This window comes from Pipra filicauda, unplaced genomic scaffold, assembly GCF_003945595.2.
Source record: "Pipra filicauda isolate LSUMZ 115617 unplaced genomic scaffold, ASM394559v2 scaffold200_size1382263_pilon, whole genome shotgun sequence".
NCBI classification, from domain to species: domain Eukaryota; kingdom Metazoa; phylum Chordata; class Aves; order Passeriformes; family Pipridae; genus Pipra; species Pipra filicauda.
The window spans coordinates 373,469-397,487 of record NW_024104311.1 but is presented as its reverse complement, the minus strand read 5'-3'; the positions used below and the strand labels follow the sequence as shown (position 1 = coordinate 397,487).

The 24,019-nt window shown below is 41.8% G+C and overlaps 1 protein-coding gene and 1 long non-coding RNA gene across 2 annotated transcripts in view; one reads left to right on the top strand and one right to left on the bottom strand.

The window, feature by feature from the left end:
* GCLC (glutamate-cysteine ligase catalytic subunit) overlaps positions 1-19,305 on the bottom strand; it is a 38,175-nt gene extending 18,870 nt beyond the window's left edge. The window contains exons 1-3 of the mRNA XM_027725043.2: positions 18,885-19,305; positions 4,104-4,216; positions 2,583-2,765 (exon numbers count right to left, since the gene is read on the bottom strand). Of these exons, the coding sequence (XP_027580844.1) occupies positions 2,583-2,765; positions 4,104-4,216; positions 18,885-19,034 (446 nt within the window). The 5' untranslated portion in view covers positions 19,035-19,305. The remainder of the gene's footprint in view (positions 1-2,582; positions 2,766-4,103; positions 4,217-18,884) is intronic.
* Positions 18,860-23,417, top strand: LOC120323159. The gene is made up of 4 exons (XR_005563352.1): positions 18,860-20,055; positions 21,540-21,697; positions 21,897-22,013; positions 22,807-23,417. It is a non-coding gene; the product is annotated as an uncharacterized LOC120323159 (long non-coding RNA).
* The last annotated feature ends 602 nt before the right edge of the window (positions 23,418-24,019 follow it).

Sequence of the window (24,019 nt, the reverse complement as noted above, 5' to 3'; positions counted from 1 at the left end):
GAAAACAGACTGTGATTTTAAAATGGTCAGATGATCAGAGATTAGGATCCTAGTAGACAACCAGCCAACAACTAGCTTCCATGGTGGTTAAGACAGCCTTTTATTTTTTCAAACCACTAGTCTACCATTATGGACATTTTCAGTGGCTGAAGCAGGAGACTTCACAGTATTATGCAGAGTATATACACATGTCAGAGTGTGTCAGCGCTCGTCACTAATACTGACATGCAACTGCATTCTGTGCCTTCAAGAGTTTCTCTAGAGGATACAGGTTAATGCTGACTGCTGAAGTCATTTATCCAGCTCTGCTCCCAACAATCTACCCCTGTTAAAATATATACCTAACCAACTCTGTAAGAATCAGAGGTAGTTTCAAGTGATACATCCTGAGTTTCATAGCAGCTTGTAATTCTAGAACTCTGAAAATTCCTATGAGAGGAATGTAATAACCAAAGAAAAAATGCAGCTATTAGTGTAAAATATTGAGAGAAACGCAAGCTAATCAGAATATAACTCTCCCCTTTGAGAAACTCCATTTAAGTTTCAGAGTCACCTGAAACAAAAATTAGCTTTCAGTACAGCTTAGACAAAGGAATCGTTGGCAAGGTGGAGGTAAAGAAGCAGAAGATTAATTTCTCCATGCTGCCCAGTAAAAAGGGCAAAGATTATGTTATCTTGAGAGGCTCTACTATTTAGATGGATAAAAAAAAGTTAGCTGATAAAGCTATAAACAAAGTACACAAAATACTAGGAAACACATTTCTGAAAATATAATTTATTCTCAGCATGTATTTTACTACTGTTTTCTTCTTCCTAGTTTATGTATACAAGTTGTCCTGCAACTTGTAAACCCAGCTTCATTACCTATGAAAGTGCTACACTGCAAACTGCATCCCTCCGGTCCTCAAGACAGAAAACAACTTTCTGGTCCAGCAGCAGGGGCTCACGAATTTAAGAACTAGAGACACTTACCTAGCATCTAAGCTAGAAATTTTTAATATTTAAGCATTTTCAGGTTGTTAATTTTTAACTGAGTTATTTTAATTTGAATAAACTTACTTCTTTACCTGTCTTCTGTCAGCACTCTGACAAGTTTTTTTTCCTTTTCAAATGCAGTTTTTTTTATTATACGCACGTGTACATGCACAGATGCACACAGGCATATGTACACGTCATTGTAGAGAGAATGTGGCATAAAACTCCAAACCCATGAAACCTCAGAAATGTATTAGCAAGACTCCAGTCAAACCAACAGGCCTTGAATCGTACGATAGTGAAAGGTGCAAGAAGTAAACTAAATTAGGCTAGCCTAGGGAGAGCAACCTCTGAGGTACGAAACTATGTTTGGGAGGATGCATAAGTAATAAACAAACTACGTTTTATTATTTACTAGCTTCTACTGAGCTTTTAGCAACACATTTACTGAGGTGTAATGTCTTGCTCCTACAGTGATGTAAGAAGTATCTATTTGTATCTATAAAGCGATGAAGAACTCTCCCTTTATTCCCTGCAAAACTGGGTCAAAAATGTTTGTATAGAAAATTTATTTAATGACATAATATATTTATAAGGTTGCAGGGAAAACCCCCCAAAATTCTGTAATACACTGAGAACTTCTTAACCACTGGACTTTAAATAAGTTCTTATTACACCTAGTACAGCTCCGATAAAGAGAAAACAGCATTCATGGGGCTTAATGCAGGCATTTTGGCACCTGAACTTCACTGCTAAGTCATATTTTGTACTGTTCCTGCTCTCAGCAAGAATTTAGGGCCACTGCATTCTGTATTACCCAAGAAACTAGCCAGTAAGGTCAGCTCTTTCTCTTCTACTGCAGAGCAACTTTTTAACCATTATAAGCATAACTATCTTCATTCACTTCACTGACCAGGCTAGTTAGAACGAACATAATAAATCCCTGCCTAGAATTATGTTTGAAAGGAATGCATAAAGTACAGTTTCTCCTAGGTAATGAAGTACATCTTGAATTTAATTTCTTCAAGTATGTCTTAATAACAATAAAAAGGAGGAAATCTACCCTTTTTTGTAAGGGTATTATCCACCCAGGAGAGATGCTCTCCTTTCTAGATTCAGTAAGTACAGTATTGTATTATAGAAGTCTTAAGTCTGTGTGTTCCAAACTACCAGAAGCCTACATGCACTTCAGTGAAAAAGTAGTGTTAAAAAATAGATCAGGTTAGCCATATTTTGCAAAACTGCTATTTATAAAGATTAAAGGTAAAGATTAATAGGTAAAGAGAAACCTTTTATATATGAATTGCTCTATCAACTCAAGATGGCAGACTATTCTATATACAACATATAGAATATATGTTATGAATATTCAGGTATTCTCTCCTAATACAAAATTGTCACAGGTTAGAAGCAAGCTAAAAAGATGCTTATTTGCTTGTCTTGCTGCAATGAAAATTTTAGGAAACATGACTGGAACATCAAGCCAAAGTACTTCAACTGAATCATGTTTTTCTCTATTTCATTGTACAGTTAGCTATATGCAGTAAGGAGAAAAACTGTATAAGGAGAATAGGAAACATGGCATTACACTTCAATAACCATCTCACCTTGGAAATGATGTCACAGTGCAAACAGCCTCATTTTCTTTGAGTACAGAAGCAGCCTCTTGACGTCTTTTCCTCATGTTGTCTTGCACAGTGTTGAACTCGGACATGGTTCCCCCATATGGCTGCCCAGGTGTCCCCTCAATCATGTAACTTCCATATTCTGGTCTCCAGAGTGTTGGGTGGCTATAATAAAATAATAGCCTCATGTAAATATTTCAGCAACTTTAAAAAAGATTAATTATTTGGGAGAATTACAGAAATTAATACCACTTGCAAGAAAAACCTCCTAAATTTGATTATTTGACAGTAACACAACATACCTTCCAACGTACCTCACTGCCAGGAGGCAGTACAAAGAAAATAAGGCACAGTTTGGCAGTAATAGTGTTGCTGTATAGTGCAGCAAGCAGAATTTGCTTACGTCATCAAATTGCAATCACCTTTAGTATCTGTCTCAAGCTTTGTTTCTTGGGGTTTTAACTAAAACTGGAAAGTACAGAACCCTCTAATGCTTTCACAGTGCAAGGTATGACAAAAGTTCTGTTCCATTTCTTATTTTTACTGCCTGTCCTGTTTTACAAATTTATTGGGTTAAGATTAAAATGCAGTTTAAGTGCACCTAGTCACCCCTAAAAAGAAGTACCTGCCCATGCCCTTGTGAAGCCATGCCTACTCTGTGGAGCACACCCTACCACAGGCAGAGCAACTTCTTACTATTCTCCTGACAGTAGCTGTCTTGATGCTAAAAGCAAAGGGGTTCCTTCTCGTAGGCTTTCACTAGTCCCCCTACCAAGAAAGACAGAAAAGGAAGCCTTACTGGAAGAGGAGGTCAAGGCAGACAGAGAGAAGCTGACAGGTCCAGGGGACAAAAGCCTTTCATCTCTACCCTCCTGTAAGCTGTGACCTTTTGGCTCTCTTCAGCCAAAACACTTTGCTGTCTCTGGTCTCATTTCTCTGCTGCCATCAGTTAGAAGGTAATTCACAGTTCTCTGAATAGTTGAAATAGGGACATATTCTAATTATTCCTCAAAACACCACAGGGGAGGATAGGGAAAAACTTTCCTGCCAACCTTACATCTACATTCCTAATTCTTCCACAAACGGGAGAGTGCTCCTACAGACAACAGGCTTCCCTATACAGCCCTCACTTGCTCCTGAAGTCAGACATACAGGAACAAGTGCACACACACATATGCTTTATGGAGCAGGGATTACTGTGCACACACAGACACAAAATCAGAGCAAGACAAAAAAATACCCAAACTACAACTTCTGTGGGCTCACCATTACATCCTCCTTTTTTCCAAAGCATAATATAAAAAGTACATGGACTGCCTGCAAGTGTGCTCAAAATCTTTCACTTCCTGAACCCCAGATTTATCTGAAAATATCAGTATCTGTGGTTTACAGTTTTACCAACAGCAGATTTGACTGTTAAGCCAGGTCTACAAAATTCTGTACAGTACCACAGCAGGAGGATTAAAAAAAAAAAAAAAAAAGAAACAGGAAACAGCTACTCACTTTGGGTTTACCTTCTCCCCCTTTTCTTGCAGTGTTTGAAGAACTTCTTCACCACAGAGTGCCAGGCGCACTTTCTTATTCTCATGGTCAAATTTTACTAACATATATTCCACCTTGTAAATAATAAAAACAAAACAATTAAACAGTAAGGTTTTGTTCTGACACAAACACAGTGGCACATAGTTTTAAGCATCAACTGGAAAAAAGATGTCACAATGAACTTTACATAAGCTTAAAAACCATCACTAACTGTGAATGCAGTAAGCAGTACTGATGAAGATGTATGCTGGCTTATTTCATCTTGAATAAAGAATGCAAATTCCTTGAAATCAGCCTTGAAATTTCTTTTCCTCCATTTCTAATTTGGGATATTTCACCAAAAAAAATCCTGAATTTGTATTTGCCTTCACACTATTTTTAGACAAGAAAAAATTAAAACCCATGCAAGCATGACATTTCATTGTCATTCCACGAGTTACAGTCTTTGGTGTTGACCAAAAAACCCACCAAATAAACAAAAAAAGGGGAGTCATTCTACAAGACATCCATTTACACCCATCACTTGTTGGAGCTAATAAAGGCACTAGCACAGTGCCTCACTAGGCACAGGACAGGGGTTTCCCCTGCTACTTGATTCAGCTTTGCTGCCATATTTTCTTCTTCTCCTGCCCAGCGGTGTACCTTTCCCTTAGACCTCTGCCTCCTTGCCCCTGTTCCTACCCCAGTGTGCAACCCACACTCGATCCAACAAGCCACTAATGACAGCAGTGCTGCATCCCAACACTAGAGAATATTGTTTCCCTAAAAGAGATTATCTGAAAGCAGCCAAGCTTGGAACACCCTCATCTCAAACTTTCTAATTTCCATGCATACTTGCTCTCAAAGCTCCCGTAAAGACTTCTAGAGTGCTACCCAGAACAGCAATCTAACAGCCTCCTGGATCTTGTAGCCCTTAAATACTTACTGATACACTCTATTTCCTAACACCTATTTGGCAGGGGTTGCTTTGCGATGTTCTGGGAAGTGTGAAAGACAAACCAGTGCCCAAGTGCAATGTATTGCCTATCATGTAAAAACAGAAGTCGCACACGGAAACGTGTTACCAGGGTACTGGTTTTCAAACCCCTGACTGGACCAGCGGTCATATCCAGTGCTTTTGTTGGAGGCTCTAAAACTGCTGTCTCCGAGACTTACATAAATCATCTAGTTGAAACATCAACTTACAGTTAAAAATTCAGGCTGCAGTTTCACAGTTAGAACTTGTCAGAGGTTTTGCACTGTGCTCCTCTGTTTCATTTTCCAACACTGTCTAGAGCAACATCCTTCTGTGCTTTACAGATATGACTGCTCCAGCTCCAGGAGATCAGATTCATGCAAGATGCTGATGGATACCAACTCATGGCAACTTCTGTTTTGTATAGAAGTCTGATGTGTACAGGAAAGCAACTTGCCAAAACACAGGGAACTTTTGCCATGTTTTCCAGCACTCTGGAAGTGGATTTGTAGGCTTCATCTTCGTTGGTTGCTTCAGTGTCCATGGAAGAGTTATTGCTTGCTACCGTGATAAAAAATACAATCCACTGCTGGGATTTGCAATTAAATCTCAAGCAGCATTATCCAAGAGTGTAATTCTACAGAATCTGATCAGACACAAACTCTGGAGGGACTCATTCAGCAATTTTTTAAGATCAAATTTTAATTCCCTAAAGAAAAATAATGATTTCTAGTTTCTGTGCAAGACAACACTTTTTTGTGAAGTGTACTTTGTGGTTTGCATGTACTATGCCACCATAATCTTCACCATTATCTTGAGATAACTACAGACTACAGTCAACCAGAACACATGCCAATACTGATTTAATTATTACCTAGTACCAGTCTCTCCAGTAACACTTGACCCTGATTACTGGCAAGAAAAATGGACTTTTATACCTTCCAGTCTCCTACACGTTCAACATCATCTCCTGCTTTGTAAAAGCATTCTCACTAGTAGCCAGCCTAAACTAGAGAGGGTATGTGAGTCCACAGGTGTGAGCCACACATATGGACACAGAATGGGCATCAAGCCCACTGCATGCATGGTGAATACATAAATATGCTACTACCATTAGCCTCCTCTCTTAGAAATCCCCCTCCAAAGGTAGCTGTAATGAGCTGCTGGTGAGAACACTGCACTTCTCTATAAATGGAATTACAAGTTTCACAAAAGAAAATAAGCCAAAAGGGTAAAGAAACATTAAGCCCAGAAGGCAAACCCAAAGAAATCAGTGTTTCATATTCCAAGTACAGTAGTGAATATACTGTATTTATGCATCTAGCTTTAGAAACAATTATTACTCTTGACTCCAGAAACATTGACTAAATCTTCAAAGCTGTCTTAACACAGGGAAGATCTGCCATTAATTTTAATGAGAAAAGAAAAAAAACTTCAGACGGCTGCCAACAGTTCCAAGTAACCCACAGAGTATCTTGACAACAGAGGGACTGACTGAATGAGCATCCTTAAAGAATGTAATTTAGGCTCATCAAAAGATTTATCCTACAGTTACAAAGAAAAAAAAAAACAAATGCAGAGTTCACACATTTTTACATTCAACTTCAGCTCATCATTCACAGCCTTCTCACATGTTTTCGATCCACAATAAAGTTTAGAGAAATGCAGCCAAGCTGAGAGAATCAGCCTGCCTGGCAGAGATTCGAGTCCAAGGGCCGCCAAATATGTGGGGTTTCACCCAACATTCATAATTCATTGTTTTGCCAAGCTCTTCAGAGTTCACTTTTCCCTCTAATTTTAACTATTTTAACTAAGGCTCCTTAGCAAGTAGCAAAATATATATCAGGTCAAACTACTGATGCAGATGGCTGACTTAGAGCCAGCTAGGACAGTGCACACTGCCGTGGTAAGGAAGGCGGCCACTTTGGACCCAAGTTCTCAGTCAGTGCTCTCACCCTGCAGCAAACCCTACATATCTCTATCCTCTGGCCAGCACCTGCTGCAAGGCTGCTGAGGACAAGATACTGGAAAGCAGTGCCACAGAAAGGGACCTGGGGGTCCTGGTTGATGGCAAGTTGAATCTGAGTCAGCAGTGCCCTGGCAGCCAGGAAGGCCAACCCTGTCCGGGGGGGCATAAGGCAAAGCATTTCCAGCCGGTCAAGGGAGGGAATTGTCCCACTCTGCTCTGCACCTTGAATATTCTGTGCACTTTTGGGTACCACAACATAAGAAAGATATTAAGCCATTAAGGAGTGTCCAAAGGAGGGCAATGAGGATGGTGAAGAGCCTGGAGGGGAAGCTGTATGAGGAGTGGCTGAGGTCACCTGGTCTGTTCAGCCTGGAGGAGACTGAATGGAGACCTCCTTGCAGTCTACAACTTCCTCATGAGTGGAAGAGGAGGGATGGGCGCTGATCTCTTCTCTGTGGTTATCAGTGACAGAACCCAAGGGAATGAAGTTGTGTCAGGGGAGGTTTAGGTTGGATATTAAGAACAGGTTCTTCACCCAGAGGGTGAAGGGTACTGGAACAGGCTCCCCAGGGAAATGTTCACAGCACCAAGCCTGACAGAGTTCAAGAAGCATTTGGACAATGCTCTCAGGCACATGCTCTCAGGTGTGACTCCTGGGGATGGTCCTGTGCAAGGCTAGGAGTTGGACTCGATGATTCTAGTGGGGCCCTTCCAATTCAGCATATTCTGTGTGTGATTCTGTGTAAAGATGTGGTCTCCCAGCTTCTCCCTGCAGCCAGCCATGCTCAGCACAGCCTCAGTGAACGAATCCCTCTGACAAGCCCAGGTCTGTCTGGCTCTCAGAAGTGCTGTAACACCTTACCAGGCAAAGGAACAACAGTTTGGCCAGCAAGGTTGCAAAAGCTTTAAATTCACACACACATAGAGCAAGCCTAAAAAAATGTATTGTTCACAGTTAAATGCATTAGAAAAGCAAATAAATTCTTTGTTCAAGCAAATACTCTAACAGAACTACCCATGAGCCAACATAAAGAAAAACTGTTCTTTACAGGTTTCCTTCCTCTCAACTACTGGTTTGCAATGTACTGCATCTACAAAGTACTTCCATGCCAGCTCAACTCCACTGCCGAATCTTCTCGGGAAGCAGAATGCACCATTAGCTTGCTAGCAGAACAGCCCCCAGAACGGCATTGCTTCACTTACTACGATTATTTCTCCGAGTTTGCTACAAAGAAAATTTCAGGCTTTTGAAAATTCTTTGATGTCGCCTCTGTAAATACAAGTGAGACCTTGAAGCCTCTCAGCTGTGGAGAACCGCAACCACTCTCCATTCATTAAGTCAAACAGTTCTGCTAGTTCTTGCCTGGTGGCAAAGTGGGTAAGCCTGTGGCAATGGGTAAGCATGTCTGAAATTGTGTTTGAATGCCTGAGTTATTTGACCATAACTACACATACATTATTTCTGCACAAAGTGCACTGCTTAAAAATGAAGGTGTTATCAGTCAAACAATTCTTTAGTACTAATTCCAAGGAACGAGGAGAACCGAAATTGTCACACATGCTACACTGTTGTCTTCAATGCAGGCTCACTGCCTGGTGTGTAGTGCCAATTCACACACCAAGACAAGGTATTTCTATTTAATCATAGAATTGTCAAGGTTGGAAGAGACCTTTAAGATCATCCAGTCCAATCGTCAGCCCAGCACTATCACTGTAATCACTCAACTGTATCACGCACTGCCAGATCCAGATGCCTCTTAAGCACCTCAAGGAATGGTGACTCCATTACCTCCCTGGGCAACCTATTCCAATGCCTGACCACCCTAACAGCGAAAAGCTTTTTTCTAATATCTAATCTGAATCTCCCCTGTCTCAGCTTAAGGCTTTATTCTTAATTTATGCAAAGTAGGGAGCTAGGTGGTAACCCACAAAAGGCTAGCTACCTGATCATCAAAACTTTATACCATTTATATGTTTTAGCAAACGAAGAAATCACTGTTCATTGACCACAAGTTACATAGTTCTCTTATTAATTAGTATTCTACCTTCTATTGGTTAAATGACTCTCTCGCTTTTCATGCTAATTAGTCCGCATGCTCGGTCTTTCTCTTCTTTTGGGTTGGTTCGTTTCTTGAGCTGGTGGGTTGTGAGTCAGTGCTGGGAAGCTCCCTCTGCCAAAATTACCTTTTATCCAGTTGGAGCCGATCTCAGCACAGTTGCTGAGTTGGCTTTGTTAGTTTTTTTCTTATCTTGGGAGTTGTGCCAAATGTCCTTGTGGCCTGTAAATTCTGTGTTCTTTGTGCCCACTATCAGTAGTACATCCTTCTGCCTAAGCTTTACTAACCTCTCCCCCTAGCTCTGAGATCACTGAGCATGTCAAGCCCTAAAGCTTAACAAGGCAATTCTACCGACAAGTAATTTGTCTTTCCAGCACCTGGACATCAACATTGTAGCAACTGTCCAAATACTTGCCTTGGCAGTGGTCTGCTTCCCAATATCAAATCCCTCCTCACTCAGTTTAACACCATCATGCTAAGTACACACGGAACAAAAACTATGTAACAGCTGAGAGTAAAATCTCTGCTCTAGAGTTAATGTTAATATTCTTTTAACAAGTATTTTCCACGAGTTACTTCTGCCTACCAGAACATAAGAAAGCAGAGAGTCTGGACTTCAGTAAGCTCAGAAGTAAGGTGTAGAGAAGATGACAGAAGAGATGAAAATAGTTTAGAAGAATTATCTGAAGAGAAGCTTTTTTGAGAGAAAAGCAATGCAAGCTTGCACAATCTGCAGCTGTGAAAAACAGTACCTTGCATTAGCCTTGTACCACACTCCTGACCGTCCATCTCAGATGTAGATGTCCCATGTCTGGAAGTGTTCAAGGCCAGTTTTCGAAGCAGCTTTTAGCAACCTGGTATAATGGAAGATGTCCTTCCATGATCTTCAAAGGTCCCTTCCAACTCAAACCATTCTGTGCTTCTAAAAAACCTCATCACAAGGGACTCATGGTCTACTGCTGTTTCTCAAAGGCAATCTTAATGACAGCTTCTTTCTCCTTCCACTTTGCAGCTATTGCCACACATACTTGGAGAAACTGTTAGCAATCTCTTCATACAAGCCTTCCCTCAGGCTTTACAAGAAATTGAAATTTTTCCCTAAACGTCCAATGAGGTCTCATGGCTTTGTTTACTACTACCAGAAGCCACTACCAACACTTAAGTATTATCATGTAGTATGCCTCTATATTTGTGCATACAGTAGAAAACAAAAACTAAGGTAAACTTTCCTCTCAAGAGTATCAACGAAACAAAACCCCTTTTCCCCAGCTATTAAGCTCACATGGAAAAAAAAAAGTAGTTCCTCTATATATTTGGTCAGTTAATGTATCATTAAAATACCACTACCATTAAATGACAGCCTAGAGAACAAACTTTTAATAACTTGATTATTCATTAAAGAACCTCTGCCACAGTGTTAGATGGAAAAAGCAAGTATTTTCTGTAAGTACAAATACTTCTGACGCATGTAGAGCATAATATTCAAGATGGTTTTTTTAATGTAGTTATTTTCTTACTACTGCTGTGATAAAACATGGAGCCGCAGAAATAATCAGCTGGTAATATACTGTTAATGAAGGGTTTACTGGCTTACAAGGGTGAGTCTAAGCCCCAAGGGAGATAAATTCAGAGAGAAACAAGTCTGGAAGTGCCACAGAGACTGCTTACCCTGCTTCTAGCCAGCAAGCCCCAAAACTGCACAGTGGCATGACGCAAGGAATTTCCACGCTCATGAGATTACTATGGATGTTCTCTGCAACAGAAATAATTGCAAAAATCTGCCACAAACAGTTGAACCAAGATTCAAATATAATTCCCAAAATGCTTAATTTTGATTAAGCAGATTTGAAGTGGCCAATCCAACAAACAAAGCACCATCACCAGCTCTGTAGAAAACCAACTCAGAGAAACCATGTCCCAGAAACAAAGCACAACTCATGTTTTCCATTATTTTGACAATAATAAAAAAACCCCAAGAACTTCTATGCCACAATAAAGATGACCATAGATAAAAAAACCAAAGAGGATGCAGGGGCTCTCAACTCAGTAAATAGAGCAATCCCCAGCTAAGTGCTCTTGCCTGTCTCTCCTCCTATGTGCCAACATCAGAGCTGCAGATTTTCTTTTGCACATGACACAACGTGAATAGAGGACATTCTGTGCTGCACACACCACAAACCAGGAAGCTGGGTTACTGAAAATTAAAATCGAGAAGGTATAAACATTTGCATGATTCTAAAGAAGTAAAGATGTAGTGCATTACAGGAAAAAAGTGTCTTCTTTGACTGCTGTACTATGTAACACCTGAGGTTAATACTGTTAAAAAGACTGGGATAATGTTAATTTTAGATTTCTGCAGCAAAGACAACTTTTTCATTTATTCAGCTGTGAAACAAGATGCAGCAAGCTTCTAAGTTGCCTTTTGCATCACAAAGCAAGAGTAGAAAAACCAAACATGCAACATCAACAACAAAATCTTTCTTGTACTCATCCTTCTAATTCATCCTTTCTCATACTGTTAACTAAAATAAGGCATCTGCACAGTAAGAATAGGTCCTGTGGGAAAAGAGGAATTACAATCCACCACTTGACATCCACAGAAGGAAGTCCACTGTGAACAGAATATTTCATTGCCAGAAATATAAAACCAGTAGGTAATTTAAGCTTCTCTTATTAAAATCTGACATTGAAAAGGAGGAAATCAATGTTGACCATGGGGGCTGGTCACTATTTATGACAAACTGCAGCTTGCTTTGGGAAAAAAAAAATAAAAAAAGACAAAAACTCCACAACAAAAAAAAACCCCAAACCGGTTTTCATTAATTACAAAATTAACTTTTCAAAGAGCATCTCAGTATAAACTACAGTAAGTCCTGTACTGTCCCGTGCACAGTGCATCCGGCACCAAAGCTCTCAGGTAGGTCACTAGCGCTGCACTACAACCCATACATATCTTGCCACCCAGACATGGAAGAACTGAGCAGGAGGGAGATGAAGCAAAATTATCAGCCACTGGGTGGGTTAACACACTGTGCATGTTTTGAGAGCTAGAGGGTTTAGTTTAGGTTTTCCCTGACATGAGGAATAAAGCCAGTCAGAAAAAGTAGTTTCGTGACCGTCAGCCCAAGTAACCAGGGAAGGAATAAACACAAAGACTCTTCAAGGCCACCCATCTTGTTCAAGTCAAGATTTAAAGAGTTATATTTACATGCATTCGTGCATTCATTTTATAGGTTGCATATATACACTCACAGCTGTCACGAAGTGTGAGCTGAGGCACTAACATCATACCTTCAGTCCCCGCCCCAGCAACACTGCTATTTTAAACAGCAAGTATCCATACCAAAAGGTATTAAGGAAGCACTAAATCTTACTGTAAACAAATAATTCCACTGTCCCTTTATTTAGCCAAATAAAGCTCAGAGAGAAAGGATGAACAAGCAGACACGTGACAACCAAATCGTTCAAGTGCTGCTTCCCCCCCAGCTGGCCAGCAGGCAAGCACATCGATTAAGACAGCTCCCATTGAGATGCATCCACACATGCCACATTTGGCAGGGGCCATCAAGAGGAATTTCTGCATGAAAGAAATTCAAAAACGCATTCTGTTTGGGGAATTTTGCTGGGGGAGGGCAAGACTAAAAGCATTTGTCTTAAAATGACAAGAACTCAAATTAAAAAAATAATTCATAAGCTTTAGGCCATGCTAGCTTTATTATAAGCACAAGACTCCCAGGAAAAGCTTTAAAACAAAGCAATTTCAGCACACTGGTATATTGCAGCAGTTTGTACGAAGTGAGAACGTGAGATCATCACAATAGTGATGATGAATCTGTATAACGATTTGGTTGAATTTTTTTTAAAGACCCCCTATTACTGACATTCAGGAAAATGCAACCACTGTTTTTTGTGATTCTGTTTTATTCATAAGATATACAACAAAGAGCTAGTTAGAAAGCTTCAGACAAACACTAAGGAAACCCCGCAAGTCACCTACAATTATCTAAGTGGTTTGGATAAATGGACAAACATCTTGCAGCACACGGAGTTTAAAAAAATTCTAATAAACTGTCTATTCTTGTTGTTCCTGTAACTGTCTATCTCAGCTTCAAAGCTATCATGTGGCATCCTGTTCTACAGGACACCTAGGCTTTGTAAAGTAAATAACTATATTAAAAGGACATCTTCTGCTTTTCTGTTCTATTAGGTTAGCCAAATTTCTCGTAAAGTGAGAAAAGAACACCACCTTTCCTGTACACTGTGATGCTCTCTGAACCTATTCCTTTGTTTATCATTTCTGGTCCTTTCTTATCTCTTTTTGAACATTTTTGTGCACAAGTGTCTCTCACTAAGCCTCATTGTTGTCTTTTAGCAAAGAGATAGCTAAAACTTCAACTGTGTATTTTAGAGATAGTAGCTGTTCTTATTTTATGCAGCTGGTGAGCTAGATTCACCATTGCTAAAAAATGCCCTAGATTTTTTTCCTGGTTTTAAATGGGTAACAGACAAACCAGAGTCTCAAATTGTGTGCATTTGAACACCAATCCATTTCCTTAAGATGCAGCAATAATTTTACCAGTCTGAAGTTCTGCAGACTGTAAAGTAACATCTCTGATCTTATCACTTATATATTGCTACTGCCCTGAAAAAAACCAAAACCAGAACAGGCTATAAACTCTAGCAAGACATTAATGCAACTGCTAGTTACCTAGGAAGAATCACTCAAAAAGAAATGCAGCTCTTTTCACAGCCCAGCCTTTCATTAGGAAAAGGGAGAAAGCTTTCAAGAGTCACGCATCTTCTGAACAGGAGCAATACCTTTGGGACATCCTGGTAAGAAACCTCTGGCCTCTTGCAGCACCTGAGAAGGGCTGCTTTGCTTCTTGCACGAGGAAGTGCTGATTAGCAACTGTTCTTTTTAGTTCTCATTTAACTTATTTACAAGGTATAATTAAAAAACTAAAAGATAAGGAGGGGAATAAATCAAATGTACAGGACAAAGACCAAAAGAAGCTTAAAAAGGGTTGAGAAAGAAGTAACAGGAAGAAAATAAAACAAACAACCAAACCCAAAAACAAACTAGAATTGACTCAGTAAGATTTCAACTTGCAAGCAGTGCAGTGGCATATTTTTCATGCTGCCTCATACACATCATTATCAAACCTATTTAAGGGTCTCCAAATTTCACTTCAAGTTTCCATTAAGAAAACAAGTTTTTAAACGCTGAAGATGCTTATTGTGTGCTGGGTTCCAACACTGACAGGAATAAGACTCATACACAACAAAAGGGTCATTGTGTCCAATTTAACTAAACAAGGCTGAGAAAGTTAGATTCCCATTTCATTCACATATACTTTCAAATAAAACTGTTGTGTTTTGCCCATGCTTGCTTTTTACATCCCCTCCTTCTGAGGGATCTCCCTCCAGCACACCTTTCTTGAAATTTTCATATGCTGAAGCAGCTCCTCCTTATTCTTTGCAGACTGTGGAAGACAAGTATTACATGCACATATGAACACATGTATCTGTGGTTAAGCATGAGCTGCCGTGACTCGTACACTTGTGTGCACACTCAGAACAAAGCAGCAGCAGCGAGCCCAGCCAAGGGCCAGCCATTCCACTTGTCTGATCTGAGTGTCTGCATAAAGCTGCAAAGAGAAATTTAAGCAATGTCCATCACTTAGAGGAATGCAATCAGCACGCAAGAGGCACTAAACAGCACATGAGACTAATAATGCACTGGCACAGAAGACAGCTTTTTGGGACAAAAGTAGGAAGCAGCAGAATAGGTTTTGGCTCAAACCCTTTAAACTCTTCTAGTTTTAAACTACTAAGATCTGCCAAGCTGCACAAACTAATTGTTTCGCATAGTATCTGCTAACTCTACTGGAGTCCTAACACACAATATTGAAAAGTTGCAAGTTTTTAATTCTGAAATAAAAACCAAAACAAAATAGAACTTAATGGTCGTGACTCTGCAAATCCAAAGTTTAGCATACATTATTGCACGGAAGAGGAAGATGAAAACACAAGGAGATTATACCTTATATTATACCTATTATACACAGGGTCTCATCAGCAGATCTAATTGTTGCCCAATTTTTGTGAGCATTAAGACACAGATAGTGAAGCAGGGTTTGATGAGGGATAATGAGATAGTTCACTGTTTTGTATTCCCCACAGTCAGGAGAAGTCAAGTATAAACAGAGAGGCCAACTGTCAGTTTTAAATGAGGTAGAAGGATGATTAAGAGGCAAAAGACCTTACCTGCAAATGCAGATTCAAGGAGACCTTTAGAAAGCTTTTTTTAAAGCAAGTCTTATTCTGTTACAGTCACATTTTGTAGGCTTTTTTTTTTTTACCATTGCAAAGACTTCACGGTTGCAGAAAACAGAGTAAAAAAGAACTTACCTCAAAAGAGATAACAGCTCTTGGTTCTACTAACCCTGCAAGCAGTAAGAGAGCTGACTTTTCAAGAGGCAGCACAAACAGTGTTTTGACCTTTCCAGCTCTTTACTCTGGAGAAGACAAGAGTATTAGGGAATGCTACCCTGCAATGCAAGTTGTGATGCTGTCTTGCTCCCTTCCAAACAGATGCCACCAGCCATTAGCACTTAGCCTCAACACTTCTGCCTGGCACCCAAGGAACAGAAAGCACACGATGATTTCCCAGTTTCATTCCCTTGGGATCTCAGGAAATGGAAGCCCTAGGAGGTTACAAGCATCCTTGAGAATAGCTCAGTTGGTTAGAACCTGGTGCTAATAACACCAGGGTTGTGGGTTTGATCCCTGTATGGGTCACTCACTTAAGAGTTGGTCTTGATGATCCCTGTGGGTCCCTTCCAACTCAGAAGATTCTGTGATCTCAAAGGACCACCACAGTTTTATAATGAGTTTTACAACACACACTGAAAAGTGGAGTCCTGTTGAAAACAAAACCAAAGCAAAGGCTAGTTCTATACCACTGAGTAAACACAGTATTTCCTTTTCACAATGGCATCACCTAGATGGTGACAACCTTTAAAGTATTCACACATATGCCCTGAAAGACAAACTCAGCATGTACTAACAAAGCTGGCTTTTTTCTTCATGAGCATTCCTTAAAAAAAATTAGAAAATACATTTTTCACCGAACATTGTCTCAGAAACATCTCTTGAACACAAAAGTAATTTTGTTTTTTCTGATTTTATCTCTACCATTACATGAGGGGTGTCATCTTCATTCTTGATTTCTATCTTCAAGAAGTTTTTAAAATAATTAAACACCCTCAGGCTAAGACTTTACACATGAAGGTCAAAGTGCACAAAAGGCTTTTTATGAAAACTGTCCAATTAGTCAGTTGATTCATCTAAGCTGTATATAAACGTGGCGCCACTTTCTAATAACTAGATATTTGAGAGGAAAAATGGAAAACAAATTTACTGCTTTCGGCACTAGTCTATCTACAGCACAGCTCAAGGAAGTTATGGGCAGAGGTACAGTTTTGTGTTTGCACAACAAGAGCAGACTGGCTACAAGTCTCTGGTCCATTAACACACTCTTAAATGCTGTGTTACATAAAAATATATAATTGCATAACACAGTAGAACAAAGGTAAGTTGCCACACCTGAGTTTATTATCATTTGTTAAAATGAAGAGGTAGTTGATGAACTGGGTTACCTGACCTTCTCTGAATGTTCATAGGCATTTCAAAAACTGCTCTTACTTCTCATCAAAATAGTAGCTTTAATGATACTGCTCTTAAAATTCTTCCTCCTGCCATGCTGGGCATGATAGAAGAAAACTGTGAATCTCCTTAAACATAATGCACCACTATTTACTGAGCATAAATACTTTGTTCAGTACGGTCCCCCAGCTGAAGGAAGAAAGAGGCTGCCAGAGTCCAGTCTCACCACACAGTTAAGACTACCAAGTGACCAGCTGTGGGTGCTGCAGAGGCTGGTTCTGCATGACCCTTTCCTCCACATGCTCCTGCTACTTTCCTCACATTAAGCACAGTTTGTTGGATCTAGCAGTGAAACAGCTGAAGCTCTGCTGAGAAAACAAACCATCCTCAAAACTGAACAGGAGAAGAGTTTTCTGCTGGGTTAATTTTTCGAACTCAGATGGCCAGTAAAAACACAAGACAGGCAGCAGAAACACAAGTCTGGAACCTGGAAGGGAAGCTTGCTAATGGATGAACCTTAGCTATCTTGTGAAATCTCACTCTGAGAAAGCAAGGAGAACTAAAATCTAACATCCATAGAAAAATGAGCATCCTATCTTAAAGATTAATGAGAAAACCCTCAAGCTAAGTCTCAGAGCAATATGCAGACTGTCTATAATCCTGGACTCAAGGCTGTGAGGTTTTTTTGTCAGCATAATTTCAGTCATATAAGACGTAGGAACACAGAGACATCAGATGGGGGTAGATAAAAGTATATTTAAATCTCCTGAGTCCATGCCACTCTGGCTGCTAAACTCTGTGGTGTAGACAACACATATTTTCACTGAACAGATTTTAGTAGCCAAGCCCCCATTCACTCACAGAAGCAGCTCCTGCTGTTACGTGAACAGTGACAGGAATTCCTTAAAAGAAGTACAGACTTTAAGAGACAAGTTCTCTCAAAGTGCTCATGGTGAACAGCATTTTCCTTTGGCAAAGAGCATCTGTGAACAGCTACTGGTACCACCTGGATAAAGTTTTCTCACAAGTCCCTTTGCCATTCAGAAAGCAAACTGTGCATGACACAGAGATGCAATGGCCAAGTTTCCACGTTGTTCACATCCTACTCTGCTCTTCCAACTGCCCTGCAGTCACATCACAGGCACCTCTTAAGTGACCAACGCTGGACCTCACCAACACCACGATCAAGAACAGCCACTAGTGCAGCACATGTGAAGCTGCTCCCTGTCTCCAGGGGAAGCTGGGTCCCTCGGCCAATCCTACGGATCAATAGAGGAGACTCTGCTTCTCGCAGAGTGCTGTCAGGCTGTGGCGCAATTCAGCACAGGTTTACAAGGCAATACGCCTAAGACCTGTGGCTGAAGTTACGGTGCTCGAGCACAAAGCACCTGTAACAAAGTTCCAGTCATGACCCGAGTAATCATCCTGATCCTTGTTTGGAAGGCAGGCTGACATGTACAGGACGCCCAGGAGACTCTGGGGTAAAGCAAGGCTCGGCAGGTCTCTTTCCACGGGGATCAGGAGGGACACTGCGCGGCGAGAGGGCTGCCACTGCAGAGCCACTCGCACATCCTCGGTCCTGCTTCCCTCGCTCGCCTCCCAAAAACCGAGTCTGGGGCTGAGCTGGCACTGCTGTGGAGTCCAGGCACACACATGCTTCACTCAGACCTCGCTCCAGAAAACATAAACTCCGGGGAAGGAGCGAGTGCTGCCGGGCATCACCGCCCCGGGAATACACCTCCCGAGGGGCTGCCCAGGCCAACCGACCGTTGCCAGGCGGGAACACTGGAAGTTGTGTTAGCGTTTCGGAAACGCTCAGAGTGGGGCAGCCGTGCTGGTAACGAGAGGCAATGCGAGGGCAGCCGTGCTGCGCAACGACAGGCGGCGAGCGTGTGTGTGTGCGCGGGGTAAACAAAGCCCCGCCGGGCAGCCCCGCACCGTCCCCTCCCGCAGAGCCGCCGCGGCCGAGGGCCGGGCCCTCCCCGGGCACTGCGGCGGGCACGGCCCGGCCCGCACTCGAGCGGCACCTGCGCCCGCCCGCGCGGGCGGCGGAGGCCGCGGCGGAGGCCGCGCCCGGCCGAGGTCTCACCCACCTCGTCGCCCCACTTGAGCACGTCCTTGTGGCGGTCGCGCAGGGCGCGGTAGATGTGGAGGAACTGGAGGATGCCGTGCCGCCGCACGTGCTCCGCGTGCCGCCGCGTCTCCTCCCAGCTCAGCGGCGAGCCCTGCGACAGCAGCCCCATGCCGGCCGGGAGCGGGGGAGGCCCGGGAGGCGAGCGGAGCCGTAGCGAGCGGAGCGGGTGCGCTCCGAGCCGCGGGTGCGCTCTGCACTCTGAGCCGCTGCGGCGGCCGCCCCGATCCCAGCGCCGCACGTGACGGCGGCCGCGCGTCAGGCCGTGACTCAGCACTTTCCGTCGGCAGGCACCGCCCCCGCGGGCTGAGCACGGCCCGGCGGCCCCGAGGTGTCCTCAGCGCGGGGCTGCCGGGGGAAGAACGGAGGGAGAGCCCTCGGGAAAGCGAATGCGGGGAACGGCTGCGCCGGCAGCGCCCGCGAGCGCCGCTGCCCCGCTCTCTCCGCGCACGCCCCGGGCACGGGGGAGGAGGCGTCGCTCGCGTGCGCAAGGCGACATGGCGGCGGGAGGGTGTCCGCGGCCCGGCCGGGGCAGGGCAGGGCGGCGCAGGGCAGGGCAGGGCTGGTGTTCCGAGTGGAAAGAGACCCTTGTGTGACTGAAAGCGCCTAAATAAAGCTCCTGAGTGAAAGCACGGACGGTGTGTGAGCGCTGCTGTGTATTTATTATAGATCAGAGCACACATCGCAAAGAAAATTATGATTGGAGTGGATGGAGTGAGACCCAGAGAGGTGACGCCTCATCTCCCGGAGACGACCTCCTCTGCATCTCTTGGATTGCCGAACCCACATCTCGTGGTGCCAAGCACAGGCCCGTCTCGTGAAGTTGCTGAAAATGTGTGTTACCTGGCAATTGTCCTGGACCGAATCAGAACAGCATTGTCTCAGGAAAGTGGATGTGGGAGCATGTCAAGGCGTTGACACAAAATAGAGGGAAGGCCTATCAGTGCTATGTCTTTACAAAATGAAGAGACAAAAGGCACTGAACATTAATGTGAAGGGAAAGGCTCTCGCTGCTGAGCAGCAGAAATTCATTACTCCTGGACTCTGTTGTATACACAGAGCTCTTCATAGGCCTTAGGGGCAAGCACGGCTAGTATGCAGTAGGATAAGCTAAGGCTTTGCGAATTTGTAAGGTATTTAAATTGTGGTATAGCCCACTAATGGATGAACTGTGTTATTAGATATTTCATTAACTGAATGACGATACTGACAAGAACTGCCTAATTGTCTTTCCTCCAGGATATGAGGTGCCTCAAAGCTCCCAACACATTAGAATAATATATCTAAAATGCATTAGTGGAAGATATCAAATATTACAGTAAAACCACTCAAAAATATTTTTTTAATGATTTAAGTTTCTACAGAAAGGGCAGCATTAACAGAACAAAAACAAGCAGTGGCCATTAAAATTACAAACATTTAATTTATACTGTGCTGTTCTTAAGGGCTCATGACTTTTTAAAAAGTAATGTTTTTTGCTGAAATTGTAAAGGCTGATCTAATTGAAAGCAATGCTGTTGTTGGTACTATTGTAGATTTGGAGATGGCTGGTTGGGTTAGTTTGAGGGAGAAGAAAATAATCTTTTCTTCTAGTTGAAAACTAGTTAAAAAGTCAGGAGGTCAAAAGTCTCATACTTGGCAATGGGAGCCTCATGAGGTGTATCACTCATGCAAAAGCCAAGCTGTATTTTATTTCAGACCTGAGGGGATAAAGAGGCTTCATGCACCACCCTGCATGTTGCATGTTGGGCAGTTGCACGAAAAGATCAAGATTCCACGTTGGTCCCACTGTGCTGTTACCCAGCCTCAGGTCTTCCACAGCTTTAAGTTGGAGCTGAAGCACCTGAGGAGCCCCTGCAGTGACAGGTAGCACCAAGGAGCACAGCTCACAGCTGTGTTAGCCCCATTCCTGCTCTTGGGGCAGTGGAGCCTGGTTTTGGAGCAAACTTTATTATATCAGATCAAACTTAACATTGTTGTCTTATGAATCCGGGCAAACCTGTCCAGGTTATTTGGGATCCATGTTCCCAGTTCACTTGGCTGATAGTGAGAGCACTGTGTTGCTGAGAAGGTTTTTTGAAAAACTGGGTATTTGGTATGATCCTGGATGCTTTGAGTGTGCTGCTGTGTATAATGGACTGTAAACATTTCCAGCAACATACACAAAATTTTGAAACTAAGATCGAAACTGAGATGAGCTTTATTATAATGCAGGCTGCTATTACGCAGTCTGCACTCCTCAGCTGACCACTAATGCTACTCTTTGACCTGAAATTCAAGAGCACATTTTCAGTGTCTGTCTTTCTCGACATTTAAACTCATTTTTTTGTTCTTTTAGTGCCAATATCTGCTCTACTTCCAGTCCTGTGTGCTTAGTCTTATCAACAATAGAGCTAATGCATTGTTTATAACAGAAACCCAAAATATTTTCCTTCCGCATCAGTAAAACTGATAAAGATATAAATCTTTTCTCACAGTGTAATCTCTAGTGTAACAGCGTGACAAATCAGGTCTGTTTATGAGGTGTTCACCACCTTCAGCTGAAGCTTTTTTTCCTTCAGTTCCAATGAATGTGTTCTGGCGGTGTAGGGCGATCCGTAGTCTTTTTCCTTTGCAGGCAACCGTGGAACAGGGAAGGACTAAGGCATTCTAAGGCTGACAGCATCATATGCAGAAGCGTTCATTTGCACATCACCCAAAATATGACTTCGAGACAAACCATCATTGTATAATATCTGCCTACATGCATAATGTTGTATAATTATTTCCAGTACAGTGAGTATCGTGTGCAATTAGTTCCAATATACTTATTATGAAAAAAAAGGCTTTTCTAAATATACAAGCTGTACTTTGGATGATGTTATTACTTTACTCCATACCCACATTCCCAGCCCCAAGACTTGACTAGTTTCTCTGTACAGTCCAAAGGAAAATTGAGCTTTTGTTTTTTGTTCTCCTCTCTTCTCTGTTTTAGAACAGAAACTTAATGGAGAAGCCTTGCCTTGGATGAAAAAGAACACAGATTTTCTGCATCAAATTGTAAAAAGCAAATACTATTCATTTTTTACAGAGATAGAAAAATTGTTTCCAGGTGAGATTCAGCTTTTTTTTTATGATAGTGTTGATGCAGCATGACAGCACCCAGAAATGTCTGTGCTAGGAAACAAAAATACTCTAAAAAATTAAGATATACTAAAGCTACAAAATCATAGGAGATTTTACTGATCATTGTGTTGAAAACCATTAGAAAGACATCAACTGTTAGAATTTAGATGAAGATCAGTAGGGATCTGGAAATGCTTTACAGTTGGAATAGTTAAGGGAAAAGGCTGATGTACTTTTAATTTAGAGACAGTAAATTGGTGGGAGGAGAATATGTGACTTGGAACCTGCACAACGAGGAGCTGTTTCTCATGTTCCTGCCTTTCTCCACAGAGGATAACTCATTTTGTGTTTTGTGTAGCTTCAAAGCTATTCAAATCAGCTGCCACTAAATTTAAATAGAGTAGCTTGGCACTTTCAGAATATACCCACTGGGAGAGGTGAAAGATATGTAGACTCATAGGTGAGGCCACTCCTACAGAATCCTTTCTTTTACTGGCTGTCAGTAGAAGTAATAAGTAAAAAGCAGATGTCTTGTGATGAGGCTGTTATTACAAGGAAGAAAGAAAGATTTGTTTTACTTCATGAATCATCTGCAGAAAGAATTTTAAAGCAGCTTTGTTTGAGGTGATTGTTGAGCTGGCATTGCTGAATATTGTATTACTCTCTGAGTAAAATGAAAAGACTTCAGATTAACCAATCCACTTTCAAAGTTTTGAAATGGTATGTTTGGTAGAAAAAAAGATCATTATAATTTTTTGATCACATTTTTATGCTTCCAGGTCTATAATTTGTGATGTGCACTTGTGCCCAGTACAATTGACTCAGATGAGCAGCAGATGCAAGAACTGCTTCGTTTTGAGTGAGGAGGTCTCCAGGCATTTCCTGAGGCACTGGAGAGATCTTAATGCAGAAAGTCTTGCTGACTAGCAGCTTGGATTAAATAATCTGTTTGAAGGGGAGAAGGAAGTCAGGACACTGAAAAGATTCAAGTGAAAGATCTTCTGATGTATCTTCATGTTCAAGCCTTCCTGCTTTGCAGTGAGGAATTTGACTAACAGAGACTTATTCCAGTCTAAGTTATAATGTTGAGTCCTCTCTAAGCTAACTTCTCAATTAGTGTGTGAAAGACACTGTTGTGGCTTGTCAGTATTGCTTTAAAATTTCGTTTTCTTGCTGTCACCTGATGTGGAAATGACTGTAGTAGAATTAAGTAATGTCATGAGTCTGAGTGGTGTATTTCTAGGATTTTTTTTTTTTTTAATTTCTCATTGATAGATGGTTTTGAGGGTCAGAGTTTTTTACTTACTTCAGTAGGGATGAATTGAGCATTTCAGTCTATAAAGTTTCACGTGTTTATGTAAAAAGTGAATATCATCACATTTTTTCACCACTTTGGTCTGTATGAGCATGTTTCTTTTGCAAAGAACTTGAATTTCTCATTTCTTAGTAGCCCACATATTCTTTTGCTGCGTCTGTGGGCCTGATTATGGTGCCTTGATTGAGTCTGGCATATCTAATCATGTCATGAATGCTGAAGGTAACAGCAGAGGTTGTAGTGTGTGAGTAATTCTGTAACTTGCTGAGCTGCTGCCTCTCAGAGTGGTCTGGCATGGTGACTGACACCCATTGCATCCTGTTCACCTTTTCTCCTGCCACTACCAGTTTCCTTGGAGGTGCCCTGTCCTACCAATTTACCTGTCACTGTGTCTGAATCTCTCCTAAAGAGGGCTCTTTGATGATATCCACAAGATACAAAGTACTTCCAAAGGAAGTAAGAACTTCCAAATTATTTCCTGGTTTATTTTCTTTCCAGCATCTTCTAAACTGGAGAGCCTTTATTATAGGATTATCTTTATATTCTTTTCCACAGGCTGACCTGTGGGATAACAACTGTGTAATATAAAATAAAAGAATACCAGGTGCTCAATAGCAAAACAGAAGACTGACTACCTTCTCATCCTCTCTGCATACCGAGTTGTTTTCTTTAATGCA